Raw genomic sequence first — 22,494 nt, forward strand, 5'->3', positions numbered from 1 at the left:
TTTAACCTGGCGGGCTGTGATGGGGGAGTCTGTGCTGTCAAAGGCATCGACAGCCATGACCATCTAGGTGCTTTGCTCCACTGCCCCCTCAGTGGTAGCCAGTGGAAGCCTGCTGAGCGTGTCAGCGCAATTTTCAGTGCCGGGCCGGTGCCGGATGGAGTAGTCATACGCAGCCAGCGTGAGAGCCCATCGCTGTATGCGAGCTGATGCGTTGACATCGATAGCCTTGCTGTCTGACAACAGTGATGTTAATGGCTTGTGGTCCGTCTCTAATTCAAACTTCCTACCAAATAGGTACTGATGCATTTTTTTTACACCATAGACACATGCAAGCGCTCCCTTCTCGACCATCCCATATCCCCGTTCTGCTTGAGAGAGCGACCTGGAGGCATAAGACACAGGTTGTAGTTGACCCTCAGCATTGCCCTGCTGCAACACGCACCCAACCCCATAGGACAATGCATCACATGTCAGAACCAAATTTTTACAGGGATCGTACAGGGTCAACAACTTGTTTGAACAAAGTAGGTTACGTGCCCGGTCAAAAGCCCGTTCCTGAGAGTCCCCCCAAAACCAATCGCAACCCTTACGCAGGAGCGGCTCCAACAACGTGCTCAAGTTCGGCAGAAAGTTCCCGAAATAGTTCAACAGTCTCAGGAATGAACGCAACTCCGATGTGTTGCAGGGCCTGGGTGCTCGTCGAATCGCCTCTGTTTTGGATTCAGTGGGCCGAATCCCATCTGCAACAACCCTCCTGCCCAGAAACTCAACCTCACGAGCTAAAAACGCACATTTAGACTTCTTGAGTTGCAGGTCTACCCGGTCCAGTCGGCGTAGCATCTCCTCCAGGTTGTGGGGGTGTCCCTCGGTGTCTCGACCCGTGATGAGGATGTCGTCCTGGAATACGATCATTCCAGGAATGAATTTAAGCAGGCTTTCCATGTTTCGTTGAAAAATTGCGGCCGCTGATCAAATGCCAAATGGGCACCTGCTGTAAATGAACAGTTCCTTGTGCGTGGTGATGGTGGTCAGTAGTTTATATTCGTCAGCCAGTTCCTGGGTCATATAGACTGAAGTGAGGTCCAACTTGGTGAACAGCTTGCCGCCTGCCAGCGTGGCAGGCAGCGGATATTGATCTTGTAGGGACACCCGATTGATGTTGGCCTTGTAGTCGCCACAGATCCTGATAGAGCCATCCGCTTTTAGGACGGGAACGATGGGGCTCGCCCAGTCGTTGAATTCAACAGGCGAGATGATGCCCTCTCTCAACAGCCGGTCCAATTTGCTCTCGATCTTTTCCCGCATCATACGGCACCGCTCTGGCTTTGTGGTGCACTGGCCTGGCGTCCGGGGTGATGTGTATCCTTACTTTAGTGCCTTTGAAAGTCCCGACACCAGGTTGGAATAGTGAATCGAATTGTTGTTGGACTTGTGAGCACAAACTTCGCTCCATAGATGACATTGCGCGAACATCCCCCCATTTCCAGTTCAGCTCGGCTAACCAGCTCCTCCCCAACAGTGCGGGACCATTGCCGGAACAATCCAGAGTGGCAGACGATTCACTAACCCATTGTGTGTGACAGCCAACGTTGCACTGCCTAGCACCGGAATGATTTCTTTAGTGTAAGTCCGTAATTGTGTCTCAAATATGTACTAATTTGGGTTTACTGGCTTTAAGTGGCCATAGCTTCTCAAATTGCTGAACGCCCATGAGTGACTGGCTAGCCCTAGTGTCCAACTCCATGCGTACAGGGATATCGTTTAATAAAACCCTCATCATCATTGGCGGCGTTCTGGTGTATGAACTGTGAGTATTTGCCACATGGACCCGCTGAACCTTAGCGTCCATCGATTCGCCCCAAAAGTCATCCTGCCTCAAAAAACCCTCTTCTGGTCCATCCGCCTCATATATTAGTCTGGTTGCAGACTTCCTGCACATTCGAGCTAAGTGGCCACTGAGATTGCAGTTCCTGCAGACAAACTGTTGAAATCTGTAAGATCTAGCTGAGTGTTTTCCCCCACACCTCCAGCATAAGTTAAAGTTTCCATTGTTGGGAACAAAGCAACTATGGCCAGGCATTCCACGCTGACTTTCCCTTTGACTGCTCTTAAGAACCCTATTGGTGGATGTCAATGGCCCCATCCCAGGCCACATTGTCCCTTGTGATGGCGTGAATGTCCATTCAGCCTGCTATTGTCTCTGTTGAAGTCCTAATCTGGGGTCTATTGCTGCCTGGGGAGTGTCGGACTGCCCCTGCCTGCCTGCGGGGCTCTGACTCGCATTGTTGATGTTGACTCCCTGATCCATCCCTTTTTATACCTGAGTGATCAGGTAAGGAGTGTCTCCCACAAGTTCATCCCTTGTGGTCATAGAAACATAGAAACATAGAAAATAGGTGCAGGAGTAGGCCATTCGGTCCTTCAAGCCTGCACCGCCATTCAATGAGTTCATGGCTGAACATGCAACTTCAGTACCCCATTCCTGCTTTCACGCCATACCCCTTGATCCCCCTAGTAGTAAGGACTACATCCAACTCCTTTTTGAATATATTTAGTGAATTGGCCTCAACAACTTTCTGTAGTAGAGAATTCCACAGGTTCACCACTCTCTGGATGAAGAAGTTTCTCCTCATCTCGGTCCTAAATGGCTTACCCCTTATCCTTAGACTGTGACCCCTGGTTCTGGACTTCCCCAACATTGGGAACATTGTTCCTGCTTCTAACCTGTCTAAACCCATCAGAATTTTAAACGTTTCTATGAGATCCCCTCTCATTCTTCTGAACTCCAGTGAATACAAGCCCAGTTGATCCAGTCTTTCTTGATATGTCAGTCCCGCCATCCCGGGAATCAGTCTGGTGAACCTTCGCTGCACTCCCTCAATAGCAAGAATGTCCTTCCTCAAGTTAGGAGACCAAAACTGAACACAATACTCCAGGTGTGGCCTCACCAAGGCCCTGTACAACTGTAGTAACACCTCTCTGCCCCTGTACTCAAATCCCCTCGCTATGAAGGCCAACATGCCATTTGCTTTCTTAACTGCCTGCTGTACCTGCATGCCAACCTTCAATGACTGATGTACCATGACACCCAGGTCTCGTTGCACCTCCCCTTTTCCTAATCTGTCACCATTCAGATAATAGTCTGTCTCTCTGTTTTTACCACCAAAGTGGATAACCTCACATTTATCCACATTATACTTCATCTGTCATGGTCAAGTTGTGCATCTAAGTTGAGGGTATACAGTAATACAGTGGTGTTACATTGTGGTTACATACATGACAAGTCCATCATATTTTTTATTTAAAAAGGGTATTTTACCTCCATTGTTGAGGTACTGTAGCCAATATTTTACTCTTCTTCTGGCCATACTATATTTGACCTGGGAATAATTATATCCTCACTCAAACCATTCAATTCAAAATTAAGGTTAAAATAAATGTTTTTTTCTTATTTTTAATGTTCAACAAAGTGAGGGTTGCTAGATCTAGGACATTTTTTCATTTAGCCACCCTAAGTCAGCATCAATTACACCCAGATCAGTTACACCTGATCAAACAGCATGTGGAAGCTAATAATTTCTGGCTGAGAGGGAGATCATCCACCTACAATCACTCAAAGGTAACCGTAAGTCTTTAAGTGATATCTAGAATTTGCTTCTCCTTTTGGGTTGCCACCTCCTGATGACAGTTCCTTAGCTGCAATTATGCCATCCTACACACTTTTCCTACCTCCATACTTTTTTTTATTCGTTCATGGAATGTGGGCGTCGTTGGCAAGGCCAGCATTTATTTCCCTTGAGTAGGTGGTGCTGAGCCACCTTCTTGAACTGCTGCAGTCCATGTGGTGAAGGTACTCCCACAGTGCTGTAAGAGAGAGTGTGGGACCTGATTAACTATTGTGGGACCTGATTAACTGGGACCTGATTAATTTATAATTATAGAGTAGCTGTGTGCTGTGTACATGCTCACTAACAATGGAAAAGGTTGCAGCGTGGTTGGGGCCAAAGCACAGTCACAAGGTTAAGCGCTGTTCTGACCAGATAACAGGAACATGCTGCGAAACAGTGAACAGCAGGAGGAAGGAGCATGATGTGGTAATCACATCATGACCAAGGCGATTGCTATCTGCAATGGACAGCTGGGTCATAACCAGCGGCCAGTCCGGAGTCGACAAACTGACCCCAGTAACAGCAGGGGGGCCAATCAGGGAATGGGAAGACCCCACGTTCACAACTATAACTGAAGCTGTAACACGCTTTATTCTTAGTAACTGCAAGATGTAACTGAATGTAACTGAGCCAATAAAGTTTGCCTGGTTACTACCACCGGACTCGAGTCTCGTCAACTTCGAAGAATATAAGAGACCCTACAGAGGGAGTTCCAGGATTTTGACCCAGCGACGATGAAGAAACAGCAATATACTTCCAAGTCAGGATGGTGTGTGTGACTTGGATGGGGAACTTGGAGGTGGTGGTGTTCCCATGCACCTGCTGCCTTTCTCCTTCTAGGTGGTAGAGGTCACGAAGGTGGGAGGTGCTGCCGAAGAATGTTGCAGTTAAGATAAGTTAATGTTGCAATTAAGAAACTTTGTACAGTCTCTCAATTTAGATCACCTACTCTTTTTTTTATCTGGCTGGTATCTTGCATAGTCTAATGACTTTTGTTTGTGTTGCATTCTTTCTCACTTTGTTGCTGATTCTCTCTTTTGGTTTCTCACTCTTTGCATATTGAGTGACATAATAGAGAATGCTCGTGGACCTGGCAATTAATATTTTCAGAGTAAAGGCAGCCTGTCACCGCAACACAGCAGAAAGATTGTGAATAATCTATTCTTTCAGAAATATGAAAAAATGATAAAAGCAAGATCCAAAAGAATTGGCAAAAATATTATGAGGAGAATTTATTTTTGGAACCAATGAATCTTATAACAACAGTACTTCTAGCTCTACATGGATACTCACATTCTGTCAGAACACTGACTCACAAATGATACAACTACCAAATCACAAAAATTGATGTTAACATTTACAGAGGAACATATGTTTTTTTGTGTATTGCATATGATGTCAATGTTTTTTTGATGCAGCTGCACACTGAATGTTTATTTGGGGTCAATAATAATGACACTTAGAATTTAAAACTGGGAGCAAAGGTAAAGTTAAAAATCAAAGAGAAGCATAGAAAAACAGGAGAATAAGAGGGAAAGAAGGAAAAAAATATTTTAAAAATAGATTGTGAGGCAGGAATAAGCAAAGAAAGCATCACGAGAAATGAGAGTGAAGCAAAGAAAAACAAGATTGGGAATAAAAGAGAGCAGGAGGAGGAATAAAGTTGGCAGAAACAACGAGAAGAGGAATGAGAAAGAGGGGTTAAGAAAAACATGAGTTAGGATGAAAGTACAGAGCAAATGTAACAAAAACAACAGAAGTGAAATAAATGATGGAGACAAAACCAGGAGGAGATATAAAGAAAATACTTGGATTTATATAGTGCCTTTCACGACCACCGGACGTCTCAAAGCGCTTTACAGCCAATGAAGTACTTTTAGAGTGTAGTCACTGTGGTAATGGGCTCAACGCCGAGAGCATGCAGAAATCAAGCGCAGACAGCGGAAAGAGCATGCGACAAACCAGTCCCACCCATCCGTTCCCTCAACAACTATCTGTCCCACCTGTGACAGAGTCTGTGGCTCTCGAATTGGACTGTTCAGCCACCAAAGAACTCACTTCAGGAGTGGAAGCAAGTCTTCCTCGATTCCGAGGGACTGCCTATGATGATGATGATGATGACGTGGGAAAACAAGAGGGGAGTAAAAGGGAGAATTAAAGATAAAGCAAATAAGAGTGAATCTGAGAAGGAAACGCAGTAACGAGAGAAAGTCAGTGAAAGGAATGAAATAACACAATCAAACTGTTTGAGAAATTATTAGAGAGACATGGCAAGTCTGAGAATTTTCATCACGTTTTGCTTTAGTGCACAGCAGTAAGAAAATATGAAGCAGGTTCATTATTCCAGAAATGATCAGAAACAAACACTTCAGGAACAGGGGTAAAGGTATGGTGTATGCGAACGTTTGTGGATAATATAGGAGCACTGCAATATTTCAGTAGTTTTTTAATTGATCAGAGCTACTTGGAATATCTGCTAGTTCTTTAAATCGGTTGATTTGACCATTCTCAGTCAATGGAGCAAATGACAAACACCGTTTATAATAATCTGCTACTCTGACTATATTAATACAATAAGAATAACCAACACGGGCAATGTACAATTCCTTCTGCCTATATGATACCCAGCCTATGAGAAGGCTCGCCCTTTAAACAGCGTCTGTGCTTTTCTCTCAATTCTTTCTCTCCAGATGAGATTTTTTTTAAACCATCAGATTTTTTTTAAAGTCAATTAATTTGCAGCACCATGGTCACGGGAAACACTCAACGTTTTTTTTAATCTACTGATTTTCTTTACTGAAACATTGAAATGTTATCAACTAACACCGTAACCCTACTGTGGGGCTGATTAGCAATGCACTCGGGCCCTCTCTAGGATACGAGATGTGCTTTTGATTGACACAAACGAGCATAAAATAATCTAAATAAAGATTTGATGTTACCTGCTAACCTATATCCCGGCCTACTTAACTGTTCATAGTATCCAATCCGCCTCTGATGCTTTAACTGTTCATACTGAGAACCCCCATGCATTTAAATATCAAAAGATGTAGGGAGTTGACAATGCCCCACCCAGCAATGGAGGCCCCATCCCCCGTCCAGGTAACTGGGAATTGGCACGCAATGGATCGCCTTTGCCCGTGAATAAATATTTCTGCCCTCTTCCCTTTAACTAGAAGTCGATCTCACTGGACTGCGGAGCCATGTACCTAAAAATACATTTGCATAGGGAAAATATTTCTTCTGCGCCGTCAGGATTCATCGATTTCTGGAGGATTTATATTTAATCTTCAAACTTATGCGCATTTACAGTGATGATCGGAACTTGGTTTATTCAGAAGGTAGCCTGCCCAAATACACTGGTCCGACATGACTTGTCTCTGTTCTGCAACAATACCAGGGGCACAGGCTCCGGGGGGTGGACGGAGTGAGTGAGTTAGCTGGCTTCTGCCAGCTCGGTTCCGTGCGAGAAACACGGTGGGAGGAAGGCTCGTCTAATACAATGCAAAAGGGCACGGGTTAGCTGGATTCTAGACGAGAGTTAAGGCGAAAGGAGAGGCAGCCTGTTTCCACGGTGAATAACATTCGCGTCCCCTTCCTGTCGGGCAGGCATTGAGTTTGCGAACTTCTGCATTTTCTATTACCTGTACAAATACCGATTCACAGTTATGTGCTCCGAATTGAGCGCGATAAACGTGGTTGTATCCCTTTAAACCGTGCTTCCGATTTTCAGTGCAGCGCCAAATAGGTTTCAAAGTGTGTGTATTCGTTTTTAACAAAAGAAAGCAGATGCAGACACTGCAAAGAAAAAGGGTGTGAATTGATTCCCCTTGCATTCTGAGCTGGAGCTATTCCTGGACATGATGTATTTGGTACCTGGCTGCTTTCAATGACCTTGGGAGGTGTCTGCAGAGGCTGGGCGTCTGGTTGGAAATCTTGTGAATGAAGCTGGGCAGTATAGATGTGTGTGTGTGTGTGTGTGTACGTGCGTGGATCTGCTTGATATTCTCATCACACAGCCTGTGATTCAGTCAGGGTGCTGATCACAATAAGTGAACATTTTTGACGTCAGAGCTGAGATGTATCACCACCCCACTGGGGCATCGCATTAACCGCATTCAATTCACTAAATCTGGCGTTTGATTAGCAATGTCAGCCACAGAATAAACCTGCAATCCGGAGCAAAGCCCCTTGCATTGGAATAAAACCCGGTCTACCAGCACCGAGGAAGGAGCCCCCAAGTACAGAGCCGGTAAGACGCTTGGTCCGATTACTGTCCTTCTTGTATTGTTGTAGCATTGTGTAACCCTGGGAGGCGACATAGATGGGGAAGAGTAACATTTCGAACAGTATAGCGTTAGATTCAATTCAAGAAGTCTGTTAATTCTATTTTCTTCCTGAGGGTGCATTAAGACAAGGACATTAGTGTGCATTGCGATTTAAGACTTCACAATATAGATTCTGGCACACCGTATAAGTTTATTCTCTTAAATATGAAGTACCGGTACGATTTATGTACTTGTGATGGACCGTATATAGATCTAACTGTGCCTTAGTGATATGCTATGACTTTATACAATATCTGTATAAAATGTGTGGGACGATATTTATTTATTGGTTAAATGGATTTTTATTATCTGGATTCGAAAATCTATATTGCTTTACAAATTGTTGGTTTAATCTGTACTTGTTAATGCAACCATTTAGTTAACACTTGGCTGTTTTAGTTATTTTAACCCTCTTTCCCACGCTACACATAGCCAGGTTTACACTGCACACTGAAGGGGGTCTACCTCAGTGCTGCAGCAGTGAGTATTTATAAGTGACTTCGAAGCATTGGCAGCAGCCAGTTGTTATGTAATAGTGAATTATTTTAAAACGAATATTCCTTCATGTTGGAAGGGGGTGAGCTACAAACAAATGCTCGCCACAACACGCAACGCATTGCACCGCTGGCTTGATTGTTTGCACATGGGACGTATTTTGAATGTCTTGTCCCTTTGTCTTTGAATGATATGGCTTTGTTCTTTCCCTCCCCTACAGATTATGCTTTCCATGCCTCCAGTTATGAACGATCAGACCCGGAATAGCTCAAAGCAGTCCCCGAGCTGGCCGTCGTCGCACAACAGCAACTCCTCGATCAGCAGCTCCGACCTCCCGGCGGAGACAGTCAATCCCTGGGACATTGCCCTGTGTGTGGTGGGCACGGTTATCTCCTGCGAGAATGCCATCGTGGTGGCCGTAATCTTCTACACGCCCACCCTCAGGGCGCCAATGTTCCTGTTGATCGGCAGCTTGGCTTTCGCCGACCTCCTCGGCGGACTGGGCTTGATTCTCAATTTTATTTTTCTCTACTTGCTGAACTTCGAAGCCGCCAAACTGGTCTCGGCGGTGCTGCTGATCGCCTCCTTCTCGGCATCGGTCTGCAACCTGCTTGCCATCACCATCGACCGTTACCTGTCTCTGTATAACGCCCTGACATATCACACAGAGAGAACCACGACTTTCACCTACCTGATGCTGTTGGTTCTGTGGATCACGTGCATCAGCCTGGGCTCGCTGCCCATCGCGGGCTGGAACTGCTTGGAGGACGAGGCGTCCTGCAGCGTGATCAGCCCAATCACCAAAAACAACGCCGCCGTCCTCTCGGTCTCGTTTTTGCTGATATTCGCCCTGATGTTGCAACTCTACGTTCAAATTTGCAAAATAGCCTTCCGGCACGCTCAGCAGATCGCCGTGCAGTACCACTTCGTGACCACCTCCAACACCTCGACCAGGAAAGGGATCTCGACTTTGTCTGTCATCCTGGGTACCTTCGCTGCTTGCTGGATCCCCTTCGCAGTCTACTGCCTGATCGCAGACTCCAGCTACCCGCTCATCTACACCTATGTCACGGTCCTACCAGCGACTTGCAATTCAGTCATTAACCCTATTATTTATGCATACCGGAACCCTGATATCCAGAAGTCGCTCTGGGTGGCTTGCTGCGGTTGTATCCCATCTAATTTTTCATTTAGGCCAAGGTCGTCCAGTGACGTATAGTGTCTTTTGTTTCGTGGGATTTTATTTTGTAAAACAAATATTATTTATAATTTTTTTTACTGGAAACAATTAAAAAAAAACATTGCACGCTATTTTTAAAAAATTATCATTGAGGAAGGTGTATTTTTGAGAGCAGTTAATTCTGTCAGTGGAATATTATTCGCGCCCCCAGCGGTTTTCTGTAGAGTCATCAATCAGAAGCTCCATAACATACAATTAAAGCTGCAGTATATTAGAGACAGGACAAATGTGCGTATAAATGTATAGACATCAAATATATCTACTGATGAAATAACCCCGTGTGGGGAAAGGTGTTTTTTTAAGATGTGGAACTTAGAGATACGGACGAAGATCCGGAAATGACAAATGTTGCTGGAATGTTGCAATGATCAATTTGGGCATCCCGTGTTGTCCAATCCCGTGTTGTTCAGCAGCGGCACCCGCAACTTTCCTCAAGTTTAAAGCACTGTTTATATGTGATGCACTTTAAGCTACCTAAATAGAGCCCCGTGCTCTAAACCTCTTTAAATATCTATCTATCTGTGAACTCATGTGGAAGCAAGTCATCCTCGTTCGTGGGACCGCCTATGATGATGATGATGGGATCCATCTAAGATTTATCGATATCCACCTAACAATCCAACATCTATCTATCTATCTATCTATCTATCTATCTATCTATCTATCTATTTATTTAACTTCTATCTATCTACCTATCTCTCCAACATCAATCTGTCCATCTAGTTAATATCTATCTATTCATCCATCTATAGTTATCTAACATTTATCTATCTATTTATCTATCTATCGTTTATTATTAATTGAACTTCTGATGAAATTTAAACTGTGACGGGATGTTATTTTCAATTCTATACCGCAGATTTATTCTCTCAAAATAAATACAAATATTGCGTATTATTGGGCAGGATATTGTTAGCGCGTCAGAATAATTTGCTGTATTTGTCAACAGATCCCTGAATGTGGTGTGAGCAGCAGCAATGAACAGTAGACTGTGTTGTTCTGCAGTGGCACCGTTTTAATTTAAAGCACACTTTTATCCAATATTGTGGCTCATTTCAAAAGTACATGGTATTTATTTGAAAAATATCTATATTTTTTCATACTGGAGACCAATACCTCAAATACACCGTATTGGCGAAGCCCCTTGTTAACTGGTCGCGGTCTTTGGGTGGGGAAGGGTTGGTAATAGAATAAAATCCAGTCCAAAAATTACTACAAAAAGTAAATGAAATGTAATACCATTTGTTTACTATCCAAAAAATAACCAGATAAATAGAAGCAGATTCTTTCCCAGGAGTAACCGTGCACTTTGTAATCCTGTAAGGCCATTAGAAGAGACAATTGTAAAAGCACTTTGCCAAAATTCTCTCCTCTTAACGAGGGGTTGAACACTCAGCACTTCAATTCAGTCAGTGTTTGCCAATGGTTTATAAACTATCCGAGCAGGTTTGTTGGGACAAATGTTTCCTCCGCCCCCCCCCCCCCCCCCACACCCACCCATCCTTAAAATTGCACTTTATCAAACGAAAGGGATGTTTTTAAAAAATAATGTGACTTCCTGCACTCTCAAATCTCTGATAGCCTATTTATCTGCTGAGATGGACTTATTTTGATATGGTTACACATTATTGTAAACAACATTTTGCGACGGGTAAATTGGATTAAAATAAACAATATTTTAGGAATCAACCTTTTGTTGTGTTTGGTCTGTTGTCGGTTCTCAGTTGTTTTCAATGGGAGGCTGTCTGCATCACTCGAGTCTGCGCATTGGCTCGCTGCTAACGACCTGCAATGCTGATTTACAGGCAGAGTCAGACTTCAAGAGCCTTAAAATAGTTCATTGAATTATTGCTCGCATCTCTAATTCTCCCTGCCTTCATGTCCAAACGCTGCAAAACGGGGAAGATCAATACCAGACTGATGGGAAGGAACGTACATCTATTTAGCGTGTTATGGAAATATATAACGTGCAATATTTGATGGGTATCTCAACAATTTTGCACAGTCAGTTCTGCAATTATAAATATTCCATTTGAAGGCACAGCCTGCCATTTCGACTCCCCTTCTCCTCAGCTCGCTTGTACACTGACGTCAATTGAGCCATGGGGCCGGGCTTGTTTGCAACGCGGGCGCACTTCAGATGTGAAGCCCCGTCACTGACAGGCTACCTGCAGTTTCTGTATTGCATAGTCGCTGGCGGACATTCGCTGCTTCTTCCCCTGAACCTTTCATACAGCCCCCCGCTAATTCAACGCTCAGCATCTTGCCCTCAGTCATTTCGGGTCCAGTCGTCTGTTTCCGAATTCTTCCTGTGGGTGTTTGATTTTCAACTAAGGAAACAGACATGTCAACGCTTGTGTAATGGATATTGCAGCTTTTGACTGAGGTCATTTATTTTACAGAAACAAGTGAAATCTATTTAAAATTATTATAACGGTGTATAGATGCTTTTTCAATTCACTGTTTCACCTCAGTTGTTCTGATCACAGAGATCATTGCTAAAGGACCGCAGTCTTTTTTTTTCGAAAAAAGGGCGTTTGATAAACCTTTTTTGTTTAGCAAACACTTCCTGCAATGCACAATTCAAGTAGAAACAGGTAATGTAGTCACACATATGGTATTTTAACATTTACGTGAGATGTAATGGCTTGTCAATAGAAGTGTGAATAACCCATTCATAATTTAAAAATGAATTGTATATTCATGCACTATTATTGTTAACTGACGTCCATTATTATGCTGAGAGCTAATTTCAGGTGGGCTGGTTGTAGCTTGCTAAAACTGCCCTTAGCACTCAGGTTACCGAAAGAGGAATCAGCCCAGGGTCCCTGCTCCTGGTCACTATTCAGTGACCTAAGTTGGAAGTGTACAGACAATGGTTGAAGACAGGTTCAGGTTGGCAGTAATTTGTCCCTAGTCAGCCCATGGTCAAATGATTTGTCACACTCACTGTTTAAGGGTACACAAGACAGCTTGAATAAGTTAAATAGGGTGGCTGACATATGTGGAACTGAATCCCAATAAGTAGTCAACAATTTCAGGGGGGGAAATTGAAGGAGGGAAAAGGAGGGAATAAATCTTACACAACTTTACCCATTTTCTACATTTTAAATATGGGCAAAACGGTTTACCAAAAATAATATTTCTCTATGTTAGCATCCATTAATATTTTTGTATGATTTCTGACTGAGGTTTCGTTAATTATTTTAGTGATTAATACTGCACATCTTACATCGAAAAAATAAAAAGCTAACTTCAATAACAAAATAGTGAAATGAAACTGTAGCCTCCATGTAGAACACTCCTCTATTTTTCAGGCAAAATCAAATCCCCAGATGCTGTGATTTCATTGGACGATTTTTTTAAGTAAAGAAGTTATGTATTACGTCTCCAAGTAAATTGCACTCACAAATATAACTTCTTCTTGCTGAGGATGGTAAATGTATATAACAGATGACCAGAGAGGCAGTGAAAGAAGAGGATGTTATCAATTTCCAAGACGATGATGGATACATTTTTGACAAACAGGGATATTGAGAGATGTCAGAGCTATATTGGGGTAAGAGGTATTTGGGACCAGCCGGATGGATAGAGATGGTTGTTTTTGTCCTGTATAACCCTAGGTTCCTAAAGAAATTGGAACATACTAAGTGAGGGGTCAGCTTAAGTAAACACAGCGATGTGTTGTGGATAACCTTGATCTCTTAGAGATTGTTCAATTGCCTTAAAGAATTGGTGAGGAATTTCCCAGAGCTTTTCCTGAAATTGACCACAGTTTCTCTGTCTTCCCAGGAGTTAGTTTTACTGGCAGTTGGGGAGAGTGGTGTAAGAGGTTGGCTAGGGTTAGGTTGAGCATTGTTGGGCCTGGTGGTCTATCCTTACCTTTATTTTTGAATATTTTTTTTACAAAAGATGCTGTGCACAAATTTCACTATCAACACACCTTTGAAAAATCAATAATAAGAATTGATTTTCCCTTTTCTATTTTTGATTTCTTGGTTTTGTTTCATTTTTGTTTAAGCAGTGAAGACTGACATCACCATCAGGAGAGGAAACTGCCTGGGAGAAGTTATTAAGCCTAAACGAGTCAAGCGACTGAATTGACATCAGCAGAAAGAGTAATTAGAATCATAGGGCTCAATTTTCACCATCATTTCTGCGCCATTTTTTTTAGAGCAATCTTGGTTTTGTAACTTTCCTCAAAGTTTGTATGCCGACAGCAACTGTCAGTGCCGGATTTTTTATATGGCAGATTTTTGTCGCAGGTCTGAGCGGGAACTGATATCCACGCCGTTTTTGGCCATTTAACCGATTTTCGCCAACACCGATTTTTTTTCAGGACGGCGCAGAATGGCCTTAAGTACCGATTACGTTAACTTAAGGAAATCGGCGCTGAGTATATCTCTGAGTTTTTGGAGCGAGGGAAGAAGACAATTTAAAACACAACTTCATGATGATTTTTGTAGAGGGAACTCGGAAAATAACTCGGAAAGTTAATTTTTCTCACAGAATGTTTTTGAGAATGTTATGTGAGAAGGCAAATTGCGACTCCACCCCACCACAGAACCTCTGCTCATGGGGCTCCAGGCACGGGTCGGAGGAGTGCCAGCCGGCCGGCAGCAGGATCGCTCCGTCGGCCGGACACAAGCACAGGAGCTCGCCGCTTGGATTCCACCCCACCCGCCGGGCTTCTTTCCAAGCTGAGTGCTCCTGTGTTTCTATCCTGCCGAGGGACGAGCCTGCTGGCATGCACTCCGAACTGTGCATCGTAGACGGCACCGCAGCAAACATACACGTAGCAGCAAAAGCTATAAATAGTGCCATAAATCACTGTGGGACGCATCTCCATAGAGACAGAGCCTAGTGTTGCACATGTGCAGACCAGGGTGTGGGCCATTCTACTAGGGCGTCACCCAGCAAAGGTGTGTGTGCTTCAGTAATTACTGTCTCACAATAACAAGAATAACAAAATTAACAATAATAATTATGGGTGCAACTCTGACTATGCCTCTTGTCATAAGGTTAATTTGCATGCATGCCATGTGGAGGTGACGGATAATACCACGACGCCAACATCACAGAAACCTGATCACTCGGGGATTGACAGGGAGGAGGCCATATCCTGATCGAATCTACAGGGACAGGCGCTCATACCTACACCCGAGTGAGGCAGATTGCATTCATAGGCCGTGAATTAGAAAGGAGGTCATCACAGAGATCTGCCAGCTAATCAGGGCAGACATACAGCCAAGAAATGGCAGGAGGACTGTCCTACCTGTGGAAGTGAAGGTCACTGCAGCATGTGCCTTCTATGCTTCTGGCTCATTTCAAGCAGTAACTGGGGACATATTGCATGCCACACATTGCTGCATTTGACAGGTGACTGCTGCACTGTATGCCAAAAGGGACCAGTTCATCAATTTCTCTATGACCACACAGGCAATGCTAGACAGGGCTGTGGGGTTCTCCAGAATTGCTGGCTTCCCTAAGGTACAGGGAGCAATCGACTGTAACCATATCGCCTTGAGAGCACCTTTGGACGACTCCGAGTTTATCGCAACAGGAAAGGGTTCCACTCCCTAAATGTCCAGCTCGTCTGCGACGATATGCATCGGATCATGGCAGTGGATGCCAAATATCCAGGTAGCATCCATGATGCATTCAACCTATGTGAGAGATTATATCTACAATGTTTCAGGAGCTGCCAGAAGGACACTGCTGGTTGCTCGGGGACAAAGGGTACGGGCTCGCCACCTGGCTTATGACCCCACCCCCCTACGCAATCCCCGCACTGAGCCAGAGCATCGGTACAACATGTCGCACGTAATGACATGGAGCATCATAGAGTGGACAATTGGCATACTGAAGCAGCGTTTCCAATGCCTGGACCATTCTGGAGGCTACCTGCAATACGTCCCTCACCACATCGGTCAGTTCACTGTTTTGTGCTGCATGCTGCACAACTTGGCCACCATGAAGGGACAGGTACTGGATATTAAAGATCCTTCTGAGAGAAGGGAGTGGGGGCAGGAGCAGGAGGAGGAGTAGCTGACAACGAGGATGGGGAGAAGGAGGAACAGGAGGAGGAGGACCAGCAGCAGGAGGATGACATGCCATCACCTCAACCCGCAAGATGAGGGCAGAGAAGCCGGCCTCGTGCACCTATAGCCATAGCTGGAGACTTGCGTCAGTGGCTAATCCATGATCGCTTTGCTGCCTGAAGGCTAAATGGCCCGACGGTGTTGACTCTTTGCACCTATTAGTCTGAAAAAATAATGAACATAATAATGCACGTAAGGCTGTATTTGTTTATGTTGCTTTAATTTAAAAAATAATACGCAGGATTATTTTAAAAAATTGGTTTCTTAAACGTTTGTACAGTTGTACTTAATTTTAATTTAAAATTTTTTAATCAAACTTTAAACTTTTCAATGAAGAAAACAAGTAGCAGCAACAAACTCTAGCTGCAACCATCTCTTCTCCCCCTTATTCAAAGACCTTAGTGCTGTGCGCCCCTCTTGCCCCTATTGTTGCCTCTACCCCTACCTGTGCCCATTGTCTCAGACTTCTGCTTCAGATAGAGGGAAACAAAAAGGAGGCAAAAGCAAAAGACAGAAAGGAGATGAGGAAAAGTGGAGGGCAGAGAAACCCAAGGCAAAGAACAAAAAGGACCATTGTACAGCAAAATTCTAAAAGGACAGAGGGTGTTAAAAAAACAAGCTTAAAGGCTTTGTGTCTTAATGCAAGGAGTATCCACAATAAGGTGGATGAATTAACTGTGCAAATAGATGTTAACAAATATGATGTGATTGGGATTACGGAGACGTGGCTCCAGGATGATCAGGGCTGGGAACTCAACATCCAGGGGTATTCAACATTCAGGAAGGATAGAATAAAAGGAAAAGGAGGTGGGGTAGCATTGCTGGTTAAGGAGGAGATTAAGGCAATAGTTAGGAAGGACATTAGCTTGGATGATGTGGAATCTATATGGGTAGAGCTACAGAACACCAAAGGGCAAAAAACTTTAGTGGGAGTTGTGTACAGACCTCCAAACAGTAGTAGTGATGTTCGGGAGGGCATCAAACAGGAAATTAGGGGTGCATGCAATAAAGGTGCAGCAGTTATAATGGGTGACTTTAATATGCACATAGATTAGGCTAACCAAACTGGAAGCAATACGGTGGAGGAGGATTTCCTGGAGTGCATAAGGGATGGTTTTTTAGACCAATATGTCGAGGAACCAACTAGGGGGGAGGCCATCTTAGACTGGGTGTTACGTAATGAGAGAGGATTAATTAGCAATCTCGTTGTGCGAGGCCCCTTGGGGAAGAGTGACCATAATATGGTGGAATTCTGCATTAGGATGGAGAATGAAACAGTTAATTCAGAGACCATGGTCCAGAACTTAAAGAAGGCTAACTTTGAAGGTATGAGGCGTGAATTGGCTGGGATGGATTGGCGAATGATACTTAAGGGGTTGACTGTGGATGGGCAATGGCAGACATTTAGAGACCGCATGGATGAAGTACAACAATTGTACATTCCTGTCTGGCATAAAAATAAAAAAGGGAAGGTGGCTCAACCATGACTATCAAGGGAAATCAGGGATAGTATTAAAGCCAAGGAAGTGGCATACAAATTGGCCAGAAATAGCAGCGAACCTGGGGACTGGGAAAAATTTTGAACTCAGCAGAGGAGGACAAAGGGTTTGATTAGGGCAGGGAAAATGGAGTATGAGAAGAAGCTTGCAGGGAACATTAAGACGGATTGCAAAACTTTCTATAGATATGTAAAGAGAAAAAGGTTAGTAAAGACAAACGTAGGTCCCCTGCAGTCAGAATCAGGGGAAGTCATAACGGGGAACAAAGAAATGGCGGACCAATTGAACAAGTACTTTGGTTCGGTATTCACGAAAGAGGACACAAACAACCTTCCGGTTATAAAAGGGGTCGGGGGGTCTAGTAAGGAGGAGGAACTGAGGGAAATCCTTATTAGCCGGGAAATTGTGTTGGGGAAATTGATGGGATTGAAGGCCGATAAATCCCCAGGGCCTGATGGACTGCATCCCAGAGTACTTAAGGAGGTGGCCTTGGAAATAGCGGATGCATTGACAGTCATTTTCCAACATTCCATTGACTCTGGATCAGTTCCTATAGAGTGGAGGGTAGCCAATGTAACCCCACTTTTTAAAAAAGGAGGGAGAGAGAAAACAGGGAATTATAGACCGGTCAGCCTGACATCGGTAGTGGGTAAAATGATGGAATCAATTATTAAGGATGTCATAGCAGTGCATTTGGAAAGAGGTGACATGATAGGTCCAAGTCAGCATGGATTTGTGAAGGGGAAATCATGCTTGACAAATCTTCTGGAATTTTTTGAGGATGTTTCCAGTAGAGTGGACAAGGGAGAACCAGTTGATGTGGTATATTTGGACTTTCAGAAGGCGTTCGACAAGGTCCCACACAAGAGATTGATGTGCAGAGTTAGAGCACATGGGATTGGGGGTAGTGTGCTGACATGGATTGAGAACTGGTTGTCAGACAAGAAGCAAAGAGTAGGAGTAAATGGGTACTTTTCAGAATGGCAGGCAGTGACTAGTGGGATACCGCAAGGTTCTGTGCTGGGGCCCCAGCTGTTTACACTGTACATTAATGATTTAGATGAGGGGATTAAATGTAGTATCTCCAAATTTGCGGATGACACTAAGTTGGGTGGCAGTGTGAGCTGCGAGGAGGATGCTGTGAGGCTGCAGAGCGACTTGGATAGGTTAGGTGAGTGGGCAAATGCATGGCAGATGAAGTATAATGTGGATAAATGTGAGGTTATCCACTTTGGTGGTAAAAACAGAGAGACAGACTATTATCTGAATGGTGACAGATTAGGAAAAGGGGAGGTGCAAAGAGACCTGGGTGTCGTGGTACATCAGTCATTGAAGGTTGGCATGCAGGTGCAGCAGGCGGTTAAGAAAGCAAATGGCATGTTGGCCTTCATAGCAAGGGGATTTGAGTACAGGGGCAGGGAGGTGTTGCTACGGTTGTACAGGGCATTGGTGAGGCCACACCTGGAGTATTGTGTACAATTTTGGTCTCCTAACCTGAGGAAGGACATTCTTGCTATTGAGGGAGTGCAGCGAAGATTCACCAGACTGATTCCCGGGATGGCGGGACTGACCTATCAAGAAAGACTGGATCAACTGGGCTTGTATTCACTGGAGTTCAGAAGAATGAGAGGGGACCTCATAGAAACATTTAAAATTCTGATGGGGTTAGACAGGTTAGATGCAGGAAGAATGTTCCCAATGTTGGGGAAGTCCAGAACCAGAGGTCACAGTCTAAGGATAAGGGGTAAGCCATTTAGGACCGAGATGCGGAGGAACTTCTTCACCCAGAGAGTGGTGAACCTGTGGAATTCTCTACCACAGAAAGTTGTTGAGGCCAATTCACTAAATATATTCAAAAAGGAGTTAGATGAGGTCCTTACTACTAGGGGGATCAAGGGATATGGCGAGAAAGCAGGAATGGGGTACTGAAGTTGAATGTTCAGCCATGAACTCATTGAATGGCGGTGCAGGCTAGAAGGGCCGAATGGCCTACTCCTGCACCTATTTTCTATGTTTCTATGTTTCTATGTTTCCCCCGACCCCAAGGTTTTTTCTGTTTTCTGCGCGAAGGCGCATTTGTTGTTGGTGGGGTCAGACAGGGACAGACCTAGCAGATAGCATTGTGGAAGGCCCGGGTTCCTCTCTGGACTCTTCTTCAGCCTGTGGATCAACCCATGGCGCACTCCATGAGGTTGGTCTGGGGATTGGAAAGTGAGTGTCAGCAGTTGGGCAATGACAGCCTGAGTGTGTCCACTTATTGCAGCAGCTATCTCCGACATTCCCTCCCTAATCTCCAACATCCCCTCCCTCATCTGTCCCGACAGTGCTCCCATTCCTCCAGACAGTGTTGCTACTTCTACTGACAGTCCCGCTAATTCTACCCTTACCCCACCCATGGTGTCCAGGAGCAATCTCGTTAGCTCAATGCTCTCCCCACTCATTCCCATGAGCTGTCCTATGTCCCCTGCATCCTGCATTTCAGGTTGAGCTCTCCTTCCCACCCTCCTCGGCCGTCTCCCAAATGTGGCTTGCTGCAACCCACTGGAACCTGCAGCTTCAGACTGTAACCCATGAAATGTTGCGTCGAGTGTATTGCTCAGCGGTGGACTTGGCACCCTCAGGGGCTTCACGATTCCAATTCCAATGTAAACATCTCAGTATTGGGGTCTTCTTGCTGCACTTCATTCTCCAGCTCATCCTCATCCTGATGTTGATAAAGAATATCTGGACTGACAGCTTCCTGATCACGTTCTGCTTCTACTTTTGCTTCAGCTTCTCTCTCTTCATGATGCACAACATCTGATGCACAACATCTGCAAAACATAACAGAGCAGGTGTTTGGTTAGCAGCAGGGGAGGGGGCAGAGGGGGCAGGGTGACATGAGTACGCGGGTCACACAGCGCAGGCACTTTTCAAAGACCATGATGCCAACCCAGACTATGCAATTTGCAGGGCTTACCCTCTCTCAGTAATCTGGGTCCAGCATCCACATTGGTGGTTGATCTTCTCTTGCGAGATTTAATCATATCAGTTAACCTGTTTCACGGCTGTTAGTTGCAGCCTACTTGGCGCACCTCCTCCAGTTTTTGACCTTTCTCGGTTGATCTGTGACACCTTCCTCTGCAAAGATGAAAGTTGAACTTTTTAAGAGGGGATTCTTCTGCTGTGGTGGCCACACACACACACACACACACACACACACACATATTAGTCACATTTACAAATGTAATTGCAGTGCATAAATAAAAATATTACTTATGGAAACTGCTTGGCCAAGATCCTGCCACTTCTTTTTGACCTGCGTGCTGCTTTTCGGGGTAATGGCCACTGCATTGAACTCTTCTGCAACTTGATCCCAAAGGTTTGCTAGTAGAGAGGGCTTCAGTTTCTTTTGTCCCATTCTCCCTTTGTTCTCAAGCACATCCCATCTCCTCTCAATTATGTCTACCAGGGGCTGAATTTCTTCTGCTAGAAATCTCTTGGCACTTCCCCTTCTCCTTCTCCTTCCCTTAGATCCATCTTTTGCAGCTATAATTTAAATGTTCAAATCCAGCTCTGATCCGAATGTGTTCTCACAAGCTCTTGATCCAGATCACTGTGGATGCGCAGGCACACCCGTCATGTGAAAAAACTGATTTTTTTCCCCCAGCGCATGCTCAGAGACATTTTGGCGTAAACGTGAAGTTCCGCCCCCAGACTTAACTTCAGCGACAAAATGATATTTGATTTTGGCAAAAGTTGTATCTTTTTTTTCCGGAACAATCGGGCACAAAAAAATCATCCGTTAATCCTCCTGGGCGCCAAAAATTGGCAAAGAGGAAAATTGAGCCCATAAGGCCAAAAGCATGGAAACAGGTGCTAATTGGGTGCTATGTCCCTAAGCAAGCGCTCTACTTGGAACTTCTACATGACAAGCGAGCCCCAGGTGGGCAGAGGAAACGTTTCAAGGACACCCTCAAAGCCTCCTTGATAAAGTGCAACATCTCCACTGGCACCTGGGAATCCCTGGCCAAAGACCGCCCAAAGTGGAGGAAGTGCATCCGGGAGGGCGCAGAGCACCTCGAGTCTCGTCGCCGAGAGCATGCAGAAAACAAACGCAGACAGCAGAAGGAGCGTGCGGCAAACCAGGCTCCTCACCCACCCTTTCCTTCAACCACTGTCTGCCCCACCTGTTACAGAGACTGTAATTCCAGCAGTGGACTATACAGCCACCTGAGAACTCACTTTTAGTTTGGAAGCAAGTCTTCCTCGATTTCGAGGGACTGCCTATGATGATGATGGTGTTCACGACTGTTTGAAAGTCCGGATTTAACAAACAATTTTGGTCCTAATTGCTAATTACCATAATTTAAACTTGCCTAGAGGTGCTAAAGCAGAAACCTGTAGGTTTAGCAATCAAGTGCTGATTAGATGCAATTTTTGTGGAGCAGTATATGTAGGCTTCTCGCACTCACTTCCACTGAAGGTATGGAGTGCGCTGGCTGGCACACAGTGACACGTTGCAGGGTGATTCAGGGACCGAGGGAGAGGGTGCACAGGTTCTCGATGTGGCACTGAAGGTCCTGGTGGGGGAGGTTCAAAGAAGGAGGGATGTCCTGTACCCTCAGATCGCCCTCCTGTCCCTCCCTCCTGCAGCAGCTGGTGCTGCTCTGCCTGGCCTCATGTCTCCTCCCATTCCTCCTCCAGACCAAGGAGGATGGCTAGCAAGATGCCCATGATCAAACACTCCCTTTCTCCTGGTGACTCCTATAAGTGGAGTAGCATAGCGTTCATCCTTTTGAGGTGAAGTCCTCAGAGAATTTCTGTAATAAATGTTGCTTGAGTCTCGATGAAGTCTTGACAAAGTGTCCCAGAAATTCTCCCGATGTGAGTCTTCAGAGGTCCTCTTCACAGCTCTAGCAGCAATGACCATGACATGGTGAGTGTTCCTTTACATGGCGAGTGTCCCTTTAAGTAGTGCTTGAAATCAACATCAATGCCTTGTTTACTCCCAAACAGCTCAATGCTATTAGGAGAGGGTGTTAGTTGAAGCGCTAGCTACCAAAATGCCATGCAGCCTCTTTAATGAGCGCTAGTAGGCATTTTAAATGACAATCAGCTGTTCAACAAGCCTCCAAGCAGCCATTCCTAGTGTTGCCTTCAACTCCTTTACCAAGATGGGGT

The 22,494-nt window shown here is 44.8% G+C and overlaps 1 protein-coding gene across 1 annotated transcript; it reads left to right on the forward strand.

Moving 5' to 3' along the window:
- Positions 1–7,856: 7,856 nt before the first annotated feature.
- LOC139265108 (G-protein coupled receptor 12-like) lies at positions 7,857–9,722 on the forward strand. Its single transcript, XM_070882013.1, has 2 exons — positions 7,857–7,920; positions 8,712–9,722. The coding sequence occupies exon 2, from the start codon at positions 8,715–8,717 to the stop codon at positions 9,708–9,710; it is 996 nt and encodes a 331-aa protein (XP_070738114.1). The 5' UTR covers positions 7,857–7,920; positions 8,712–8,714; the 3' UTR covers positions 9,711–9,722.
- Positions 9,723–22,494: the final 12,772 nt, after the last annotated feature.

The sequence above is a fragment of the Pristiophorus japonicus genome, chromosome 6 (assembly GCF_044704955.1).
Source record: "Pristiophorus japonicus isolate sPriJap1 chromosome 6, sPriJap1.hap1, whole genome shotgun sequence".
In the NCBI taxonomy this organism is placed as follows: Eukaryota; Metazoa; Chordata; class Chondrichthyes; family Pristiophoridae; genus Pristiophorus; species Pristiophorus japonicus.